At 46.3% G+C, this 16,615-nt stretch overlaps 1 protein-coding gene across 2 annotated transcripts in view; it reads left to right on the top strand.

The window, feature by feature from the left end:
* Positions 1–1,134: 1,134 nt before the first annotated feature.
* ANTXR2 (ANTXR cell adhesion molecule 2) overlaps positions 1,135–16,615 on the top strand; it is a 145,974-nt gene continuing 130,493 nt past the window's right edge. Inside the window, exons 1-3 of one of the 2 annotated variants that reach the window (XM_045070080.1) lie at positions 1,135–1,531; positions 2,167–2,238; positions 4,338–4,409. In XM_045070080.1, the coding sequence (XP_044926015.1) occupies positions 1,380–1,531; positions 2,167–2,238; positions 4,338–4,409 (296 nt within the window). In that variant the 5' untranslated portion in view covers positions 1,135–1,379. Of the gene's footprint in view, positions 1,532–2,166; positions 2,239–4,337; positions 4,410–15,803; positions 16,245–16,615 lie in introns of those variants that run through there. The other variant, XM_045070365.1, reaches the window with a different exon arrangement.

The raw sequence follows: 16,615 nt of genomic DNA, 5'->3' as shown, positions 1-16,615 counted from the left end.
GTTTTTCCTCCTCGGGCAGGCTGCAAGCTTCACGACAGCGGGCCTTGTCTCGTTCTGAGCAGGGCCACCGCATCAGTGGTCTTCAGGACTCTTTTTAAAGGGACTGGTGCCTGGTGCCAAAGCGCTCACGAACTTGGTGGTGCGTGGAAGACAATGTCCAGGCAAGGTCAACGCACGACAGCCCGGCCACAAACAGAGGGGCCGGGACAGGCAGCGCGTGAGTCCGCACCACAGAACTTGTTCTCATGAAGCATCGACTTAGATGACCCAAGAGGAGGGGGGACACCTCCTGTTCCTGCCAGGGGGGCCGCAGGTTCTGATCGCCCGTGTCAACGCGGGGAGGCGAAGTCGCAGGTGGAGGTGCGGGGGCGAGGCGGCCGCAGTGCAGGGGCGGGGGCCCGAGTCCCTCACGCTTCGGCTCCTGCAGGAGTGCGGCCCGGAGGGCCTAGTTGGCTGCAAGATAAAGTTTTTAAATTTTCTGGAATTTGGGACAGATGACGGTTGCATGGGTTATTTGGGGGCACAACTTTCCGGTCCTAGAATTCTGCCCAGGGCCTGGCCTCCACCCCTCCCCGCTGCCCGCACCCCTGTCTGGGCTCCGAGCCAAAGGTTCACAGCGCGGCTGCGGGCGGGGAGGAAGCGGCCTGGTCCCGGCCCGCGGCTCGGGCGGCGGCGGGAGCGCCCGCGGCGGGGGGGGGGGTGGGGGTGGGGGGCGGGGACGAGCCCGCCCCGCCCCGAGGCGCTGCCCCCGGGGTCCCCGAGGGCCGCTCGCAGCCGCGCGGGTCGGGGCGGCCGCGGCGGACGGTGCGGTTCGAGCCCTCGGAGTCCGGCCCGCCCCGCGGGACCCACGCGCGCGTGTGGCTGCGGCGCAGGCCCCGCCCCCGGACGCGCACCCACACCCGGACGGCCCGGCCCGACCCCCTCCGCCAGGCCGAGCGGCCACTCTGCGCCGAGCCGGGGCCCGCTCGGCCTCCCGCACGCAGGGCAGCGGCCGGCGCCAGCGCGGAGCCCGGGGGCGCGTGTGCAGCGCGGGGCGACCCGGCCGGGGCGGGGGCGGGGGCCGCGCTCCACGTCTGCGCGGCTCCGCGGGTCCAGCGGCCGCCGGGCTTCGGCGCTGCGGGCGGAGCCGGGCGGCCCGGCGGGTCGGCGGCGGCGGCGAGCGCCGGGCCGGAGCGGGGGCGGCCCTCGAGCCCTCGGGGGCCGCGCCTCCGGGGCCGTCGTCGGGAGTTCCGGCGGCCGCGTCTCCCTTTGTCCTGCTGGGACCTCCCTCCCCGCGTCCGTCCGCGGGTCCCGCCGCCCCGGCCGCTCGCCGTCCCCCGCCCCGGGGCGCGTCCCCGCCGAGCCGAGACCAGGGCGGTGGGAGCGGACGCGGCCGCAGGATGGTGGCGGGGCTGTGCCCGGCGCGCAGTCCCGGGAGCTGGCTGGTCCCCGGGCTGTGGCTGCTGCTGCTCGGCGGTCCGGGGGCGCCGGCGAGCGTCCCGGAGCAGCCGTCCTGCACGAGAGCCTTCGACCTCTACTTCGTCCTGGACAAGTGAGTGCTGGGGGGGGGGGGGGTTCTTCTGGCGGCGGCGGTGCAGGGGCTGTGGGGGGGGGGGGACACGAGGCTGCGCGAGCGCCCTGGGGAGGGGGGCTGGAGCCCGACGGCGGGGCTCCGTGCGTCCACGTCCGAGGACCGGGAGCTCTGCCGTCGGTGCCGGCGGGTCGGGGGCTCTCGGTGGGGGGGGGGTCGGGGGGCGCTGTTGGCTGGTCCTGGGGCCTCTGGGGAAGGGGCAGAGTGTCTGGGGCGGCCGTGTGCATCCCCGCAGCGCGGACCGGCCTGCCCTAGGCCCCTCTGCCTTCGCCCCCTCGAGCTGGCTGCACTTTGCGGGGCCCCATCCTGGCCCCAGCGCTGCCCCCGGAGCCTGCAAAGCCCCAGGTTTGCATTTCCCGGGAAGGAAGGTTGTGCTTGTTTCGAGGAGGCGGGATCCTTCTCCGAGCACTTGGGCAGGTGGTCCCCGAGGGCGGTGGGCTTCCCGGACACTCGGGCGCCCAGAGAATCCCGGGAGCCAACCCGAGTCCAGCCGCCGGGGCTGTAACTTTGCTTGAGGTACAGGCCCGGTGACCCCCACGTACACGTTTTGTTGTTGTGTTTGGTTTGCTTCTGATCAGCTCGACTTCACTTCGCAGGTCTGGGAGTGTGGCTAATAATTGGATCGAAATTTACAACTTTGTGCAGCAGCTCACGGAGAGATTCGTGAGGTACCTCTGCTTCCCTTTCCTTTTCCAGGCCGGGAGTGGGAGGTGCAGGGAAGTAGCCCCAACTGGAAGATGCTCCTGTTTCCAGACCTTCTGCAGGGAAAGCCTCCCCTGAAATGTTGATTTTTAGGTGCCTCCAGACCATTATTACACACATATAGTTACCAGGACGGCCCTTCAGTTGTTCAGGATTATTTCGTCGGGATCCCAGAAAGTTGGCTCAGGCCATGGGGAGGCATCTTCAAATACTATTACACATGTCTTTTCCTTTCTGAATTTTCATCTGTTTTGAATTTCAGTTACGCTTTCTCATAATTTATCACATTAAACAAATTTTATGCTAATAGTATCCATAATGTATTTTTCTTTCCACACAATTCTTAACATCGTAGAGGTCCTCATTAAAAAAAAAAAAAAAAAAAGTGTTGGTAAACTTCAAATGAACATGTGTTAATAACCCACTACCAGAAAAGACACTTGTGTGTGTTTAAGAGAGGACTCTTGTTTACCCAATGTGTGGGCGTGTAGCTGGTTTAAAATTTAACTGTTCTATATATGCAGTAAGCCTTACTAGGAGACACTGGGTTTTCTCCTATAACAGGCATAACTGCTCTGAAGTACAGCCTACTCTCTTATTTACGGGTAACTAGGAATTAGTGGCATCTCTATTTAAAAATAACCCTAGAACACCAGGCCTTTGAGCCTTTTTTTTTTCTTCCTCTACTTTTTCTTCTTCTTCTTCTTTTAAATGCAGTGAGCAAATGCAAGTTTATCAAGATAATGGAAAGGACACAAAAAGGAGCTGTATCATTAAATATTGCTTCTTTCAGTCTTGTTAGCCCAAATGTTTTCTGTAAAACAGGCTTGGATGATCAAAACATTTTGAAAGTCATGTTGTAAGTAACTTCAAACAATCTGTAGAGGCCTAGGCAATCCTTGCTTTCAGTTATTGGCAGCAGTAAACTTATCCCTATAAAAATGTATGCTTGTCCATGTTCAATCATCAGTCTCCTGCTTAAAAGCCAAGTATAACACTCTCATTTCTGGACAGGGTCTGAAGTAAAACTGTCTAGGAAAGAAAAATAAATAAGGCCCTATATCTTTAAATGTGAAAGGCAGTAGAGACGGTTTATAAATTTTCTGATTTAATCTGAGAGTGTGCAGAGAGTATCACATAGATTTTGATTGAAAGTAATGGATCATTTCAATACAACATTTTGAAAAAGCGGGGCTTTTATTTATTTGGTCTGGTTCGCAAGTTGCAATTCTATGCTACGCAGTTCTCTGGCTCAAATTTAGTTGCTTAGTTACTAAGTCATGATACGTTGTAGAAAGTGACTAAAGGCTGACTACTGGATGAGAGTGTCTTTAAATATGGAAAAGCCTTTGAGGTCATTCTGATCTTCAGTTTATAGATCTTAGTTTCCTGTCTTCAGTTGTAGAGCTTGGTCGTAGTTGGGGGGAGTGTCTTGGAGACAAGAACCGGTCTGTGAGATAACATGCCCAGAGCTTACCAGATGTAGCTAACTGGGCCATGGCTTGCCGGTGGGCAGTATGATGTTTGAGACTTGGACAATAGAAAAATGTCTAATCGAAACTGATTTGTGAGTCTCTTTCCCATTGTCCATGATACTCTTTAAGTTTTCTTACTTGGGGATCACTTTTGTCTGAACTCTCATCATAATTGTGGTAATTTAATCAAACTGACGCTCTCCAACCCTTCAATGTTGCTGATGACAATTGCTTAGAAGGGCCTGGCCTCTTTAAGGAGATGAGCTAGAACAGGGAGAATACTGAAGGGAAGAAATCTTTTCTTTGAAAAGATTTTACATCAGCATAGAATTCATCTTTCTAGTTAGTCTCTTCCCTGAATGGCCTTAGGGGTCGTGGAGGATGGCTTGAGTGCTGAGATGCTGTGACTCATCCCGGGCCGGCTTCACAGTAATGTCAAGCAGAGTCCGTGTATCTATTTAGGAAGTCCCATTTAGAAGAAGCCTGGACCATCAGAGTCGGATTTTAACTGAGACTCCATAGCCATGGGTCTGTATTACATCCATACTTCTTTTAAAACTGTTTTAACTGCCTCTTTTCTTATTTTGCAGCCCTGAAATGAGATTATCCTTCATTGTGTTTTCTTCTCAAGCAACCATTATTTTGCCATTAACTGGAGACAGGTTAGTGCATTATCGTTTCACTGTAGGCTTTTAGTGGAGACTAATCTTGAAGGAATGATTGATAATTCCAAGTGGTGATTCAGGCCTCCCAGTGGAGTCAAGCAAATGCACAGACAATTCAGCTCTGTTCACTAATAGAGGAGAAAGGAGGTGTGAGGAATAGAAAAGACCAGATAATCTGAAAATCAATATCACTCTTGTAGGCTGTGGAATGTACAGTGAAACCCAGATACCTCCCTTAGTTGGGTACTCACTACTTCCCAACTTTCCCCCTCTCTGGTACTATAAGTAGTTCTACATCCATCCTGTTTAAATGTAATATATTAATCTACTAGGAATTTGCAGGACATCAGGGAGGAGAAAGATACAGTTCTCTGGATAATTTACTAGATTCAGCAGATATCCCACATCTTTCGTCTTACTCTGAGATCCAAAGGAACTTGCTTTCTATTTTTTTTTATTATATATATACTTATTTTGTGTGATAAATATACTATATATGTAATATAAAATATAACATATAAACTTGTAACTATGTGTAAAAATACATATTTTATATACTTAAGTATATATAAATATAAATGCAAATATAAAGATTATACCTATAAATGAAAAATACATAAATTCTTGTGAAAGATGTGGTGTTTTCCAAGTCACTGCCGTGGTTTTTTATATGACCTCTTCTGTGTCACCTGAAACCAGTGACAAGTTAGAAGTAGTCACTGACATGTTTTAAAGAATGGCTAGTTTCCACTGGATCAGTTTTGTGTAGTAGACTATGAGTTCCAGAGTAGGAAGAGAGATTTTCTTCTTCATTTTTGTATCCACTTTACTTAACACAAAGTATGGAAAGATAGTTTTTGCTCAATTCCTGTTGGATGAACGGATGGCTTAGCATTCTTTTCAAATCCTATTTCTCCGAACTGTTATTTCAGTCAGGGAGGCTGGTGTACTTTGTTTGGCATAATATGTGGATTTCTGAAAAGCTATACTTGAATACAGCTTTTTTTTTTTAATAAATTAATTTTTTCTTTAAAAATGTCAAGAAAATAAGTGTGCCTGGATGGCTCAGTGGGTTATAAAGCCTCTGCCTTCGGCTCAAGTCATGATCTCAGGGTCCTGGGATCGAGCCCCGCATCGGGCTCTCTGCTCAGCGGGGAGCCTGCTTCCTCCTCTCTCTCTGCCTGCCTCTGCCCACTTGTGATCTCTCTCTGTCAAATAAATAAATAAAATCTTTAATAAAAATGTCAAGAAAATGTAATTTTTTTAATGTATTTTGTTTCTTTCAACTTTTTACTTAAGCTCTGGTTAAGGAAACATAATATTTAAAGAAACTCAGGGAGAGAACTTACTTACATGTTGCAGAATTAATTTGGAAAATTATGTGTGTATATATATACATATATATAGACATTATGTGTATATATATCCATACATATGGATATATATATATATGATATATATATATATATATAAACTTCTAATTTATTGGTGCTTTAAGTTTCGCTTTTTCTGGAGAGGAAATGCCTCTGTAGATGAGGCGTCCCGCTCACGACCTCTGTCTTCCCTTTGAGCCTTTCCTTCCGTACTTTCTTGTGTACGTCTCGGTGTCAGAACAACAGGAGTCCCTTATCACCCACGTGCAATAGCTTTGCTTCCATGAAAAGAAATTTTTTTCATTGCCCAGTTTAATTTTCAAAGATGCACATAGATCTCCTAATGGGGTCTATTCATTAGGAGAAGGAACAGACAGTTCAACATTTACCCAGCGCATACGTAGGGAAAAGCCCTCGGCATAACACCAGACACAGAGTAGCCACAGTCGTCACCTGCTTGTGCTACCAGGTTCTGTGTAGGCACTTTCCGTGGGGGTCCTCCAGCACTGGGCAGATGAAGTGTAGTGATTAGCCAACCGAACTGGTATTGCTTAGAAATGCTTGGAAAGGGGTTAAAGTGTTAATCTAGTTTGGAGAGTCTTCCCTTATCATGGGGGGACTCTCACAGAGCAGAGGACTGGGGGAAAGGGCTTCTCTCTGAAGAGGCAGCAGATTGAGGGTTGCAGTGGAGAGTCACCGACCCAATTTCCTAGCCAAATGGTCAAGGACAAGATAATTCGACCTCTTCATGCCTCAGTTTTGTCCGTTTATGTAATGGTGACAGCGAGGATGGTGACAAGAGTATCTGCGTCGTAAGACCGTTGTAGAGCGAGGTCCGTGAGTGTGGAGAACGCATGCAGGACAGAGCCCGGTGCGGGTGTGCTCAAGAGACGGAAGTTCTGTCCTTGTTACTCTCCATTTCTACTACCATTATCATTGCTTAGTCTAGGGGATACGTGGTGTTTCCATGATTACGGAGGGATGGTGCTTACATAAAGGGGTAATGGTCCTGCTTAAAAGGATTTATAATCTAGGACGGATGTGAATAATGCTGCTTGAACTTAGATACAGTTCACTCCTCTTACTCTTTTTAAATAATGATGTGTTCATTTTTGATGAACTGTACGATCTGTGGCATGCTGAATTTGTGTGTGGCGGGGCAGAAAGCACACTAAGGAGGCCTCGGTTAGAATTACAGCTGTGCCGCTTCCTGATTCAGAGACGTGGGCCGGATCGTCTGCTCAGGGTGTCAGTTTTTATGTGTGCAAACGGTGACAGAATTGGCCATGTTTTCTTTCTTTATTTTTTGAATCTTTATTATTGATACTCTTGGCTTTCTTAAGAGCGTTTTTGTAAAGATCAAAATAAGACAATGCAGAGAAAAGTACTTTGTATATCACGGAACGGTTTCCGTTAAAGGGTAATATTTTCTGTTCCTAGTTGTTCTTTTACCAATTTTATTTTATTAAATCAGTAACTTCTCAAGTGTCTCTGTCCTGGGTATTTGGTTAGAGGGTCACTTTTCCTCCATTACCTGCTCTCAAGGGTGTAGAAACAGCTCACATATTTAGATACAAAATCCGAACAAATATTTCCACAACTATTGTGGATCTTTGTTTCAAAGCGTAGACAATGGAATTTTACCTATAAACTTAATTGATGTCCTAGATCACATCACACAGAGACCTGATAAAATGAGACACACAGCAGGTTCCAGAGTTTTGGTCCTATTGCTTATAATTCTTCATTCCTTTGGTCATTATGAGAAGTACTTCATGTTTCTCAGAGTGTTGCTAAGTATTTTCGGTAGAGATGAAGGAGATTGGAAGGCACCGAGTCCTGAAGACAGAGCAGTGTCTTATAGAATTTCAACATGGCGTCCAACACGCTGTAAGTACGTGAATAGAGTAATAAACGTGGCAGGATATGATCAGTTCTACATTTTATATACTCATAATATAAAAACTTTACCCTTTTAAGTGTTTCAGTTTGAGACACTCTCTTCTCTTCTCTTGCCCCATGATTTTTGTCCTGTGGGTATCCGTTAGCTCATTCATCTACTTATCTACCTACCTGCTTGCCTACCTGATATATGACGTATTGGGAATTATGGGCTCTGCGGGCAACACAAAGACGAGTAATCTAGTGTGTGTGAGAGTAAGGAGTGTGCAAATGCACTTAAATAGCTCACGGCTGGGGCGCCTGGGCAGCTCAGTCATTCACGCCACTGACTTCGGCTCAGGTCGTGATCCCAGAGTTCTGGAATCGAGTTCTGCATCAGGCTCCCAGCTCCGCGGGCAGTCTGCTTCTCCCTCTGACCTTCTGCCCTCTCATGCTCTCTCTCTCTCTTTCTCTCTCTCTCTCACTCTCAAATAAATAAATAAAATCTTAAAAAAAAAATAAATAGCTCAGGGCTGTATTATAGGATCAGATAAGAGGAAAGTCCTGTGTTGATTCAATATGGACACATCTGGCCTTTCAATACTAGGGAACCTGAATCAAGAGTAATTTTAAAGGATATTTTTAGTTATTATGCTACATAATTGGGGATAGTGAATTATGCTCAGCTCTATTCAATATGATCTTAATGATGTGAAAGTGATTTAGTTGAAAACATTTAGTGAACAGTTATTATGTGCTAGGCAGTGTGCAAAATGCTTTCCATTCATTACCTCATTTAATCCTCATATTAATACACGTAATACATGCTATTATTATCTTAACTCTACAAATGAGGAAATGGAAGCTCAGAAAGGTAATGTAGCTTATCCAAGGACGTACAGCTAATACATGGTGAGGGTATAATTAGCCACGATGGTCTTTTAAAGTGTAAGGTAGCACATGCCCCTCTCATGCTCACCACAGTTCTGATGGCTTGGGATGGAAAGCCCATGTCTCCCGGTGGCCTAAAAGCCCTACCTAAATGCCCTTACGCAACCCTCTCCTACCACATTGCGTGCCACAGTTTAGCCCACGAGTCCTTCCGTTCCTTGAACAGGCCAGGCTTGTTCCCGCATTATGAATTTTGCTCTTTCTCTGCCCCAGGACTTCCCGGGGCTAGCTCATTCTTATTATTGGGCGTCATCCCTGTGCCCCCTCCTCTGAGACCCTGAGCCTGGCCATCAAGTCTACAGGCGCTCTGGCCCTCCTCCTCAGAAATCTGTCACGATAGTCTATTTGTTTATCACTTTTTGAAATTTTTCTGTTAATGTATTTTGATCTCCGTCGCCCTGGCTAACTTGCACGAGAGCAGAGGGTCTTCTTTGTCTTGCTCGTTCATGTATTTGCTACTAGAACAGAGCCTGGCACACAGTAGATACTCAGCAAATGCTTGCTGGGTGAACGGTTGAATTGGTCTGACTCTAGAACCTGCGTTATTAACTACTATAATATATTTTCTCTCTTTGAGACATGATAAATGATGACTTAGATTTTCTAAATTTCTTTCCTACTCTTGTAGATCAGTTACAAACATTTTCAACTCTCTTTTTAGTGTATTTGTTCCCAAATTGAAAAAGTCATATAATTGTTTGACTTGAGCACAATGATCAATTACTTAAGAAAAAATATTCCTGCGGCAGACTTACAGGAAATTAAAGGGAGAAGTCATTTGATTAAGTTTAGAGAATATATACATTTCTGTTATTTGAAAAGATTTCTTCTTATTCCTTAAAATATGATTTAAAATTTTCCTTGTGATAAAACAGCCCTTCATAGGAATTGGTAGCTTATAAATCGGTTCATTAATTTTACACAGAAACTTGGCAGTATCTGTAAAACTTTAGAAGGTTCCTATCAGCCATTCTGCTTTTTAGGACTGTGTTCCACAACCCTAGCACCCATGTGCAAAGATAGGTCTGTGCAAAGTGGACCCTGCAGTGTCGTTCTTAATAGTGAACATTGCATTCAGCCTAAATGTGTTTCAATTGGTGTAATTAAAAAATATAGAATGGGATGCTATGTAGTCATGAAATGAAAAATCCATGTATATTAACATGAAAATATATCTAAGATCCATTAATTGAGAAAAGCAGGTGGCAGAATTCTCTGTTAAGTATGATTTTGTTTTCCTAAAATAAAAACAAAAAATCTTTAACCGTTTTTATGGTGTGTGTGTGTGTGGTCATAAATGCAAGGAAAAAAGTCTGGAAGACACAACAAGCTGCTGACAACGATACTGTCTTAGTGAGAATCAGGGTGAGGAGAACCTTCATTTTTTAAATTTCCATGCACATTGGTGATTCAGTTTTATTTTAACATTATTATTTGTAAAAAGACAAAAACAAAAACAAAAAAACCCCCAAATGCTCAAATAAAAAAAAATGTTACTGACGTCTTTAGCCAGAGATAGCTGCCTTAGGGACAGAATGGAATTTGGGAGTTGGAAAGAGAACGCGTTCAGAAAGGACACATATGGGGCACCTGGGTGGCTCAGTGGGTTGAGCCTCTGCCTTCGGCTCAGGTCGTGATCCCAGGGTCCTGGGATCGAGCCCCACATCGGGCTCTCTGCTCAACGGGGAGCCTGCTTCCTCCTCTCTCTCTGCCTGTCTCTCTGCCTACTTGTGATCTCTGTCTCTGTCAAATAAATAAATAAAATCTTAAAAAAAAAAAAAAAAGAAAAGAAAAGAAAGAACACATATCCAGTCGCTACCTTGGGGGATCCTGACGTCTCCTTTTTAAAATGAAATCACCAGGCGTGGACCTTGAGTCAGGTAGACATGGACGCGTCATACTAGTTGTGTGACCTTGGGCAAGTAATGCCACTTCTTGGTGGCCGGTTCTCTTGCCCGATGGAAGGAGCGAATCGTTCCTACCATATCACCACGTCAGGATGATTACACGCCTGTGACCCATGGTGTGGGCCGGGGTCGGAGGCTGAGAAGGAGTTCGGAGGTGATCAGTGTACACCACTGTCACTTCATCCCCGGGCGGCAGGATTCGAACCGTAGTTCAGAGAGGCCACATGAATTTGCTCGAAGTGACACAGCTCGGTACTTGGGGTCCGACTCCGGACACGAGCGCTCACCGTGGTCGTGCCTCGGACTGGCTGGCCGTGTTCCCCTTCTCCGCTTTGCACGGTTAGACTTTGCCATAATCCCGAGCCCTGTTCCCGTACAGACCAGTGATGCGGTGAGAGGAAGTCACTGTAGTTTTCGTTGTTGTGAATCGTATTGGAGAAGTGGTTCCTCCCAGTTAGAGAAGTCCGCTTGGGCCACACTTTGTGCAGATCCGGAGAGGTCCTGGCGAGGCAGCAGCTCAGGTTCTGGGTGTGGATGCGCTGGCGGTGACTTTCAGGGCGGCCCCGCATCTGCCTCAGGGTCTCCAGCGTGGACCCCGGGGTGTCCTCGGGCCTGGGAGACGCACCGGCGCGGGTGGTGAGCTGCGGGGGTCGGTTTCTCCTGGCTCACCGGGCGGGGAAGCGGGGCAAAGCGTGCACCCAGGCGGCCAGTGTGGGCCTCGGGTGTGACCCACGTGCCACACTCCGGTAAGCGCCGACTAAGCTGCAGAGAACTTTTTCACAAACCCAGACTGCACAGCACTGTGTCAGCAGCTGTTTTTGAATCTAGAGCCGCTGCCTTGGATTCGCTGGTCCGGACTCTGGACCGCAGGGACACTGGCATATGTTGGCCTTAGAGCGACGTGTTACAGAAGCCATCAGCAGGTTCTGATTCGTGACCGAACACTGCAGAACTTAGTGGCTTACACAACGGCCGTTTTATTGCCGTTCACAACTCTGTGGGTGGACGGCGTGGCCGGGAGGTTCCTCTGCCCCATGCGATGTGACCGACGCTGCCGTCTTTAGAGGCTGGTGGTTCTTCTGGAGCTCAGCTGGAGCTGTTTGGTGGAAGGACGTGGTTCTCCTCCGTGGGACCTCCTTCTGCGGCACCGCTTCCCGCGGAATGATGACTGCGGTCCGAGAGAGCATTCCAGCCGCAAGTGTTGCAAGAAGAAGGAATCAAAGTCCCCATTTATTTAAGGGTTGAACTCAGATGGCCACGAGCATCACTCTCCCTTACCCGATGGCCAGGCAGTAGCAGTGCGAGGCCAGATTCAAGTGGGGGGCGCGTCAGTGCCGTCTCTTGATGGGAGAGTGGGCCTATAGGGAGTGGGAAGGGGTGGACAGAGGTCGTATCAGAGGTCACCTGCTAGAGGTTCTATGAAAAGTAATAATGAAACTCCAAGATGCATCTCTTTCAAAAGAGATGTAAGCTTGTCGGCTTAGAGAGAAGATATAACCCTTGCATATAACCAAAATAAAAAATTAGACTGGTAATTTGGGCTCTAGTCTTTAGATTCTAGTGTGACCTGTAATCCCTCTCAGTAAAGTCTGAATGCGAAGTGTCCTTAGAGAATTACTTTCATAATTTTTTATTAACCTCTTTCTTTCTTTTATTCTTTTCCATAAATGAAAATAATTTGTTTATTAACAACATTAATACATTCTCTTTTACTTTTATATTTTTAACATTACCATTATGTTCTTCTTGAATCACGTTAGCATAGATAGGCACATTTTACTTCACCTCCATAATTTTAAAAAGTATTATTAAATTTCAGCTATCAAGTACTTAAAAATTAACAAAAGGAAAAAAAAATTAACAAAAGGTCAGGTACCTTCTAGTGCACTGTGAGGATGGAAGTTTTCTTAACTGAAAATGACTGCAAATTTTTAGAAATATCTTAAAAATTTTAGCTGTGAAAGAAGTACATTTTGAGGGTGTTGGTATTCAAGTCTATATTCTTATTCAAGAGCAAGAGTCCACACTCACGGATGTGACTTGTTGTTTGTGTAATTTAATATAAAGTTTTAACAAGGTGTGTTTTGCGAGGAAGGAGTAAAGGCACAGCTCCCAAATGAGGCTTCTGAACTGGGACTAACAAAGCCGATAATCGTCCTTGAGTTTCCTTCTGCAGAGAAGGAGACCAGAGTAGAGCGGGGGTATAAACAGTGGGTGATGATAATGGACTCCTGCGTGCTGTGCGGTACACGCAGGGTTCTCCATGGGATGGTACCTTTCGTTTTGATTAAATTCTGCTACGTAAGTGCAGTCCCTCACCCCCATTTTTCAGATGGGAGAAGTGGAGGACCAGAGAGCTACCTAACTTACCCGGAGTTGCAAAACAAGGAGGTGTGACGGTTGAGAATTGAGGTCCAGGCCCGGTTGCTAGAGCTGTGGGCGGCAGCGTTGATGCAGAGTGACGAGGGTGTGCTGGTGGGAACCTCGCTCGATCCCTCTCGCGTGACCTGATTAGGGAATTATAGAATCATAACTAATTACAATTATAACTCATATCTGTTAATATTACTATTAATAACTAATGCCATCTGATGGTGGTAGTGTACACTGATAACCTTTGTACCAAACACTTCATATGTGTTACAATGTGATAGCTTTTCCAGAAGAGCAACATGGCGGTGGAGGAGAACCTGTGGGGAAGAGAGTTTGGTTTAGGTCCTACGCACGCTCTTTCTCTTGTCTCTCTTCTGCTACCCGCTCTGTCCAGGCACCTGCTACCTTCTGAATGCTCAAAGCCGAGTTACATTATAAACATCATAGTGGGCACCCCCAAAATATCTGTAAAATGAATGAATGAAATCCCTGCTGGGCAGGCATTATCATTTACATTGTATGGAGATGGAAACTGAGCCAGTAAAGGGCCGGTGGGTGCGGTTTATTAGCTGTAGAACCAGACCTTAGCTCACCTCTGATTTACGCAGGCTGCAGGCTCCCTCCCTCATGACACAGCCTGTCCCCTGACCTCTTCCCAGGACCTTCTCCCACCGAAGTTCCATGTAACACCTTTCCTCCTCCTTCTCCTTCCTCCTTTCTGGTTTCTTCTTCTTCTTCTTCTTCTTTTTTTTTTTAAAGTTTTTGTATTTATTTGACAGACAGAGATCACAAGTAGGCAGAGAGGCAGGCAGAGAGAGGGGGGAAGCAGGCTCCCCGCTGAGCAGAGAACCCGACACGGGGCTCGATCCCAGGACCCTGAGATCATGACCGGAGCCAAAGGCAGAGGCTTCACCCACTGAGCCACCCAGGCGCCCCTCCTTTCTGGTTTCTCTGGTTTCTGTATCAAAGTGTTCCAACTCTCAATTTGCTGAGGGAGTGCTCCTTGGAATCGAGGAGAAAGTAACCTGGTCATCAAAACCCTGCGCACATGGGAAATGACTGATACCAACTGAACAGCAGCAGCACCTACCACCTACTCGTACCTGTAACTGACTCAGTGCTTCTTATGTGCCACTGAATCCTCACAATGGCCCCGTGGGGGAGATATTTTCATCCCTGTTTTACAGATGAAGAAACAAGATAGGGCTTGGAATTAATCTACGTTCTCTCTGGCTATAAGCTGTACTATCTGAGAAACTGTGTTTTATAGTTTAAAAAAAAAAATTATCCTAGTTACCCCCAAACCCTTTCAGTGGAGGACTGACTGGCAAAATACTTAAGGAAAAGAGCATTCCAATAACATGGAAAGCTTTTTAAATTAGATCAGAGGTGGGCGCCTGGGTGGCTTGGCTGGTGGAGCGTCTGCTTTAGCTCAGGTCAAGATCCCGGAGTCCCAAGACAGAGTCCTCTGGCGGGCTCCCTGCTAAGTGGGGAGTCGGCTTCTCCCTCTGACCCTCCCCCGTCTGGTGCTCTGTCTCTGTCTCTTTCACTATCTCTCAGATAAATAAAATATATGTAAAAAAAGAAGATTCGATCAGAGGTTCTTATTTCTGGGTAAACATTAGAATACTCTGGGGAATTAAAAAAAAAAAAAAAAAAAAAAAACCCTGAACGTATCACAGACCACAAGTAAATTAGAATCTCTTCAGTTAAAGCCCAGAAGGGACTTTTTTTTAACGCCCTTCTGTGATTCCAGTGACAGGCACGCTGGAGCACTGAGATGTAGATAGGATGTAGATAAGATGTAGATAAGATGTAGAGCTGTGTGTGGACGACCGGGAGCCCTTCTCTCTACCACTGTGCAAACTCAGTGCTCACTAGTGGGAGGTGCTCAGCAGGTGCATGTACATTGAGTGAAATCTAGAAAGAGTTTTGAAATCTGGAGAGTCAAGAGGTTGTCCCTTGGAAAGTTCAAGTACTATACAAATATATTGTATAAACATAATGTCCTTAGTCACAAGCAGAAGGTACTTAAAAAAAATGTGCCTTAATTGTGTTAGTTGGGCAAGTCAGCATTCTCTGCCAATAATTTTATTATGTCACTCTTTACAATATATATTTATTTGAGTTATGACATGGACACCTTCCAAAATCCAGAGTGTTCTATGGATGGAGAAAAGCCGTCGATGGGTCCCAGTGTGTGGTGGTGTGGTTGCTATGTTCCCTTCCCTTCTCTTCTTGTCTGTCCTAACCGTTCCCTTCCCTTTTAGCTCTCCCTTCTCCTGCTCAGCAGAGAAACTGGAGAGATACTAACAGAATGGAATGTGTTAGTTTATGGATTAAAAAAAAATAAGTCAGTGTTTTTTTTTGCCTCTCTCTCTCTCCCTTTCTCTCTGTCTCTTCAGTCAACGTAATTATGATGTAAAAAAAGAGTTGATTATAGATTTTAGCCCACTGATTCTCAACAAAAAAATCAGAGGTTTACTATCCCATTAAATTTGTTTCAATTCTGCCTCTTTCCAAAGGGTATTGGAAGCTGCAGCAAACATCACAACATTGCAGAAAGATAATAACATAGAAAAGTCAAAATCTTGGAAAAGAGGATGTAGCAATATGATAACCATAGGAACTTAGCGGAATTCTGTGAATGAGTAAGAAATTAACTGTAGGCTTCCCAGCAGTTACGGCAAGAAACAGCTGCCATAGTTGTAGTTAGCAGAACGGAGGAAGTGTGTAGTGATTACTCAGGGATGACGAGAACCTTCTGCCACGGACCTTAGAGGGGATGTTATTATGTGTTATGATAGCAGCACCCTTGACTACAGCTGCACAACAAATACCAGAGTGGTTTCAGTATCACAATTCCTGTGGCAGGAGACATAACGTGAAAACCAAACGTGGTGAGGTTGATCTAAGATGTTGTTGAATTTGAGCTCCGTAGCGTGCAGTGTTCCCTTTGTTTTTATCATCCCCCACTTTTTTCTTTTTTTCAGAGCTTTCTTAGAGTTGCAGTTTCGATGAATCAGTTCTCTTTTTAGCCTACGACATCATTTTGTTTTCCCCGCTCCCCAATTAGCTGTTTGCTAACAGACAGATTTAGAACTTATTTTCAGTTGCTTGGCATCTTTCGAAGGCCTGAGATCTGCCTTGTCCTGTTTTGGCTTTTGTTTTGCCCTGTTTTGCCCTAAAATGACACTGGTTGGTGGAGGCTGACAGACTGTAGTTCCAATGAAAGGGGATAAGACCAGGCTCATGTGTGTTGGTGTTAGCGACCATTGGCAAGAACACTTCGCCTCCAACGACCGTGTAATGATGGATCCGTACTACTTAGAATATTACGGTGTCAGGTATGGTTATGGGTAGAAAAGCCAGGGCTACTCTTCTTCTTCCGGTGAAATAAGCTAGCTGAGTCCTGCCTTCCAGAAAGATTCTGCATTTCATGCAGGGCAAGTTCTTGTAGCCTCGAGTCCTCTGCTGGTGTTGTCTGGTTCTTAGAAGTAATTAAAGGGTGAGGTGAATCTGAACTGAATGGAGAAGACGTTTTTTACCATGTTACCGTGCAAAATCTGTTTGGTTAAACTTGAATTTCAGTTGTCTTTTTCATTTCCCTTTTGGCAGCAAGCATTAATGCTTGAGGACACACTGCCACTCATTTTTTGGAGATACCGAATATTTGGTTTTGGTCTGCATACAGACAGAATCAGTTTCAAGTTGTGTC

The sequence above is a fragment of the Mustela putorius genome, unplaced genomic scaffold (genome assembly GCF_011764305.1).
Source record: "Mustela putorius furo isolate JIRA1106 unplaced genomic scaffold, ASM1176430v1.1 tig00000040_pilon_pilon_pilon, whole genome shotgun sequence".
In the NCBI taxonomy this organism is placed as follows: Eukaryota; Metazoa; Chordata; class Mammalia; order Carnivora; family Mustelidae; genus Mustela; species Mustela putorius.
The sequence above is the reverse complement of the archived record's forward strand: the minus strand, read 5'-3'. Positions and strand labels throughout refer to the sequence as shown.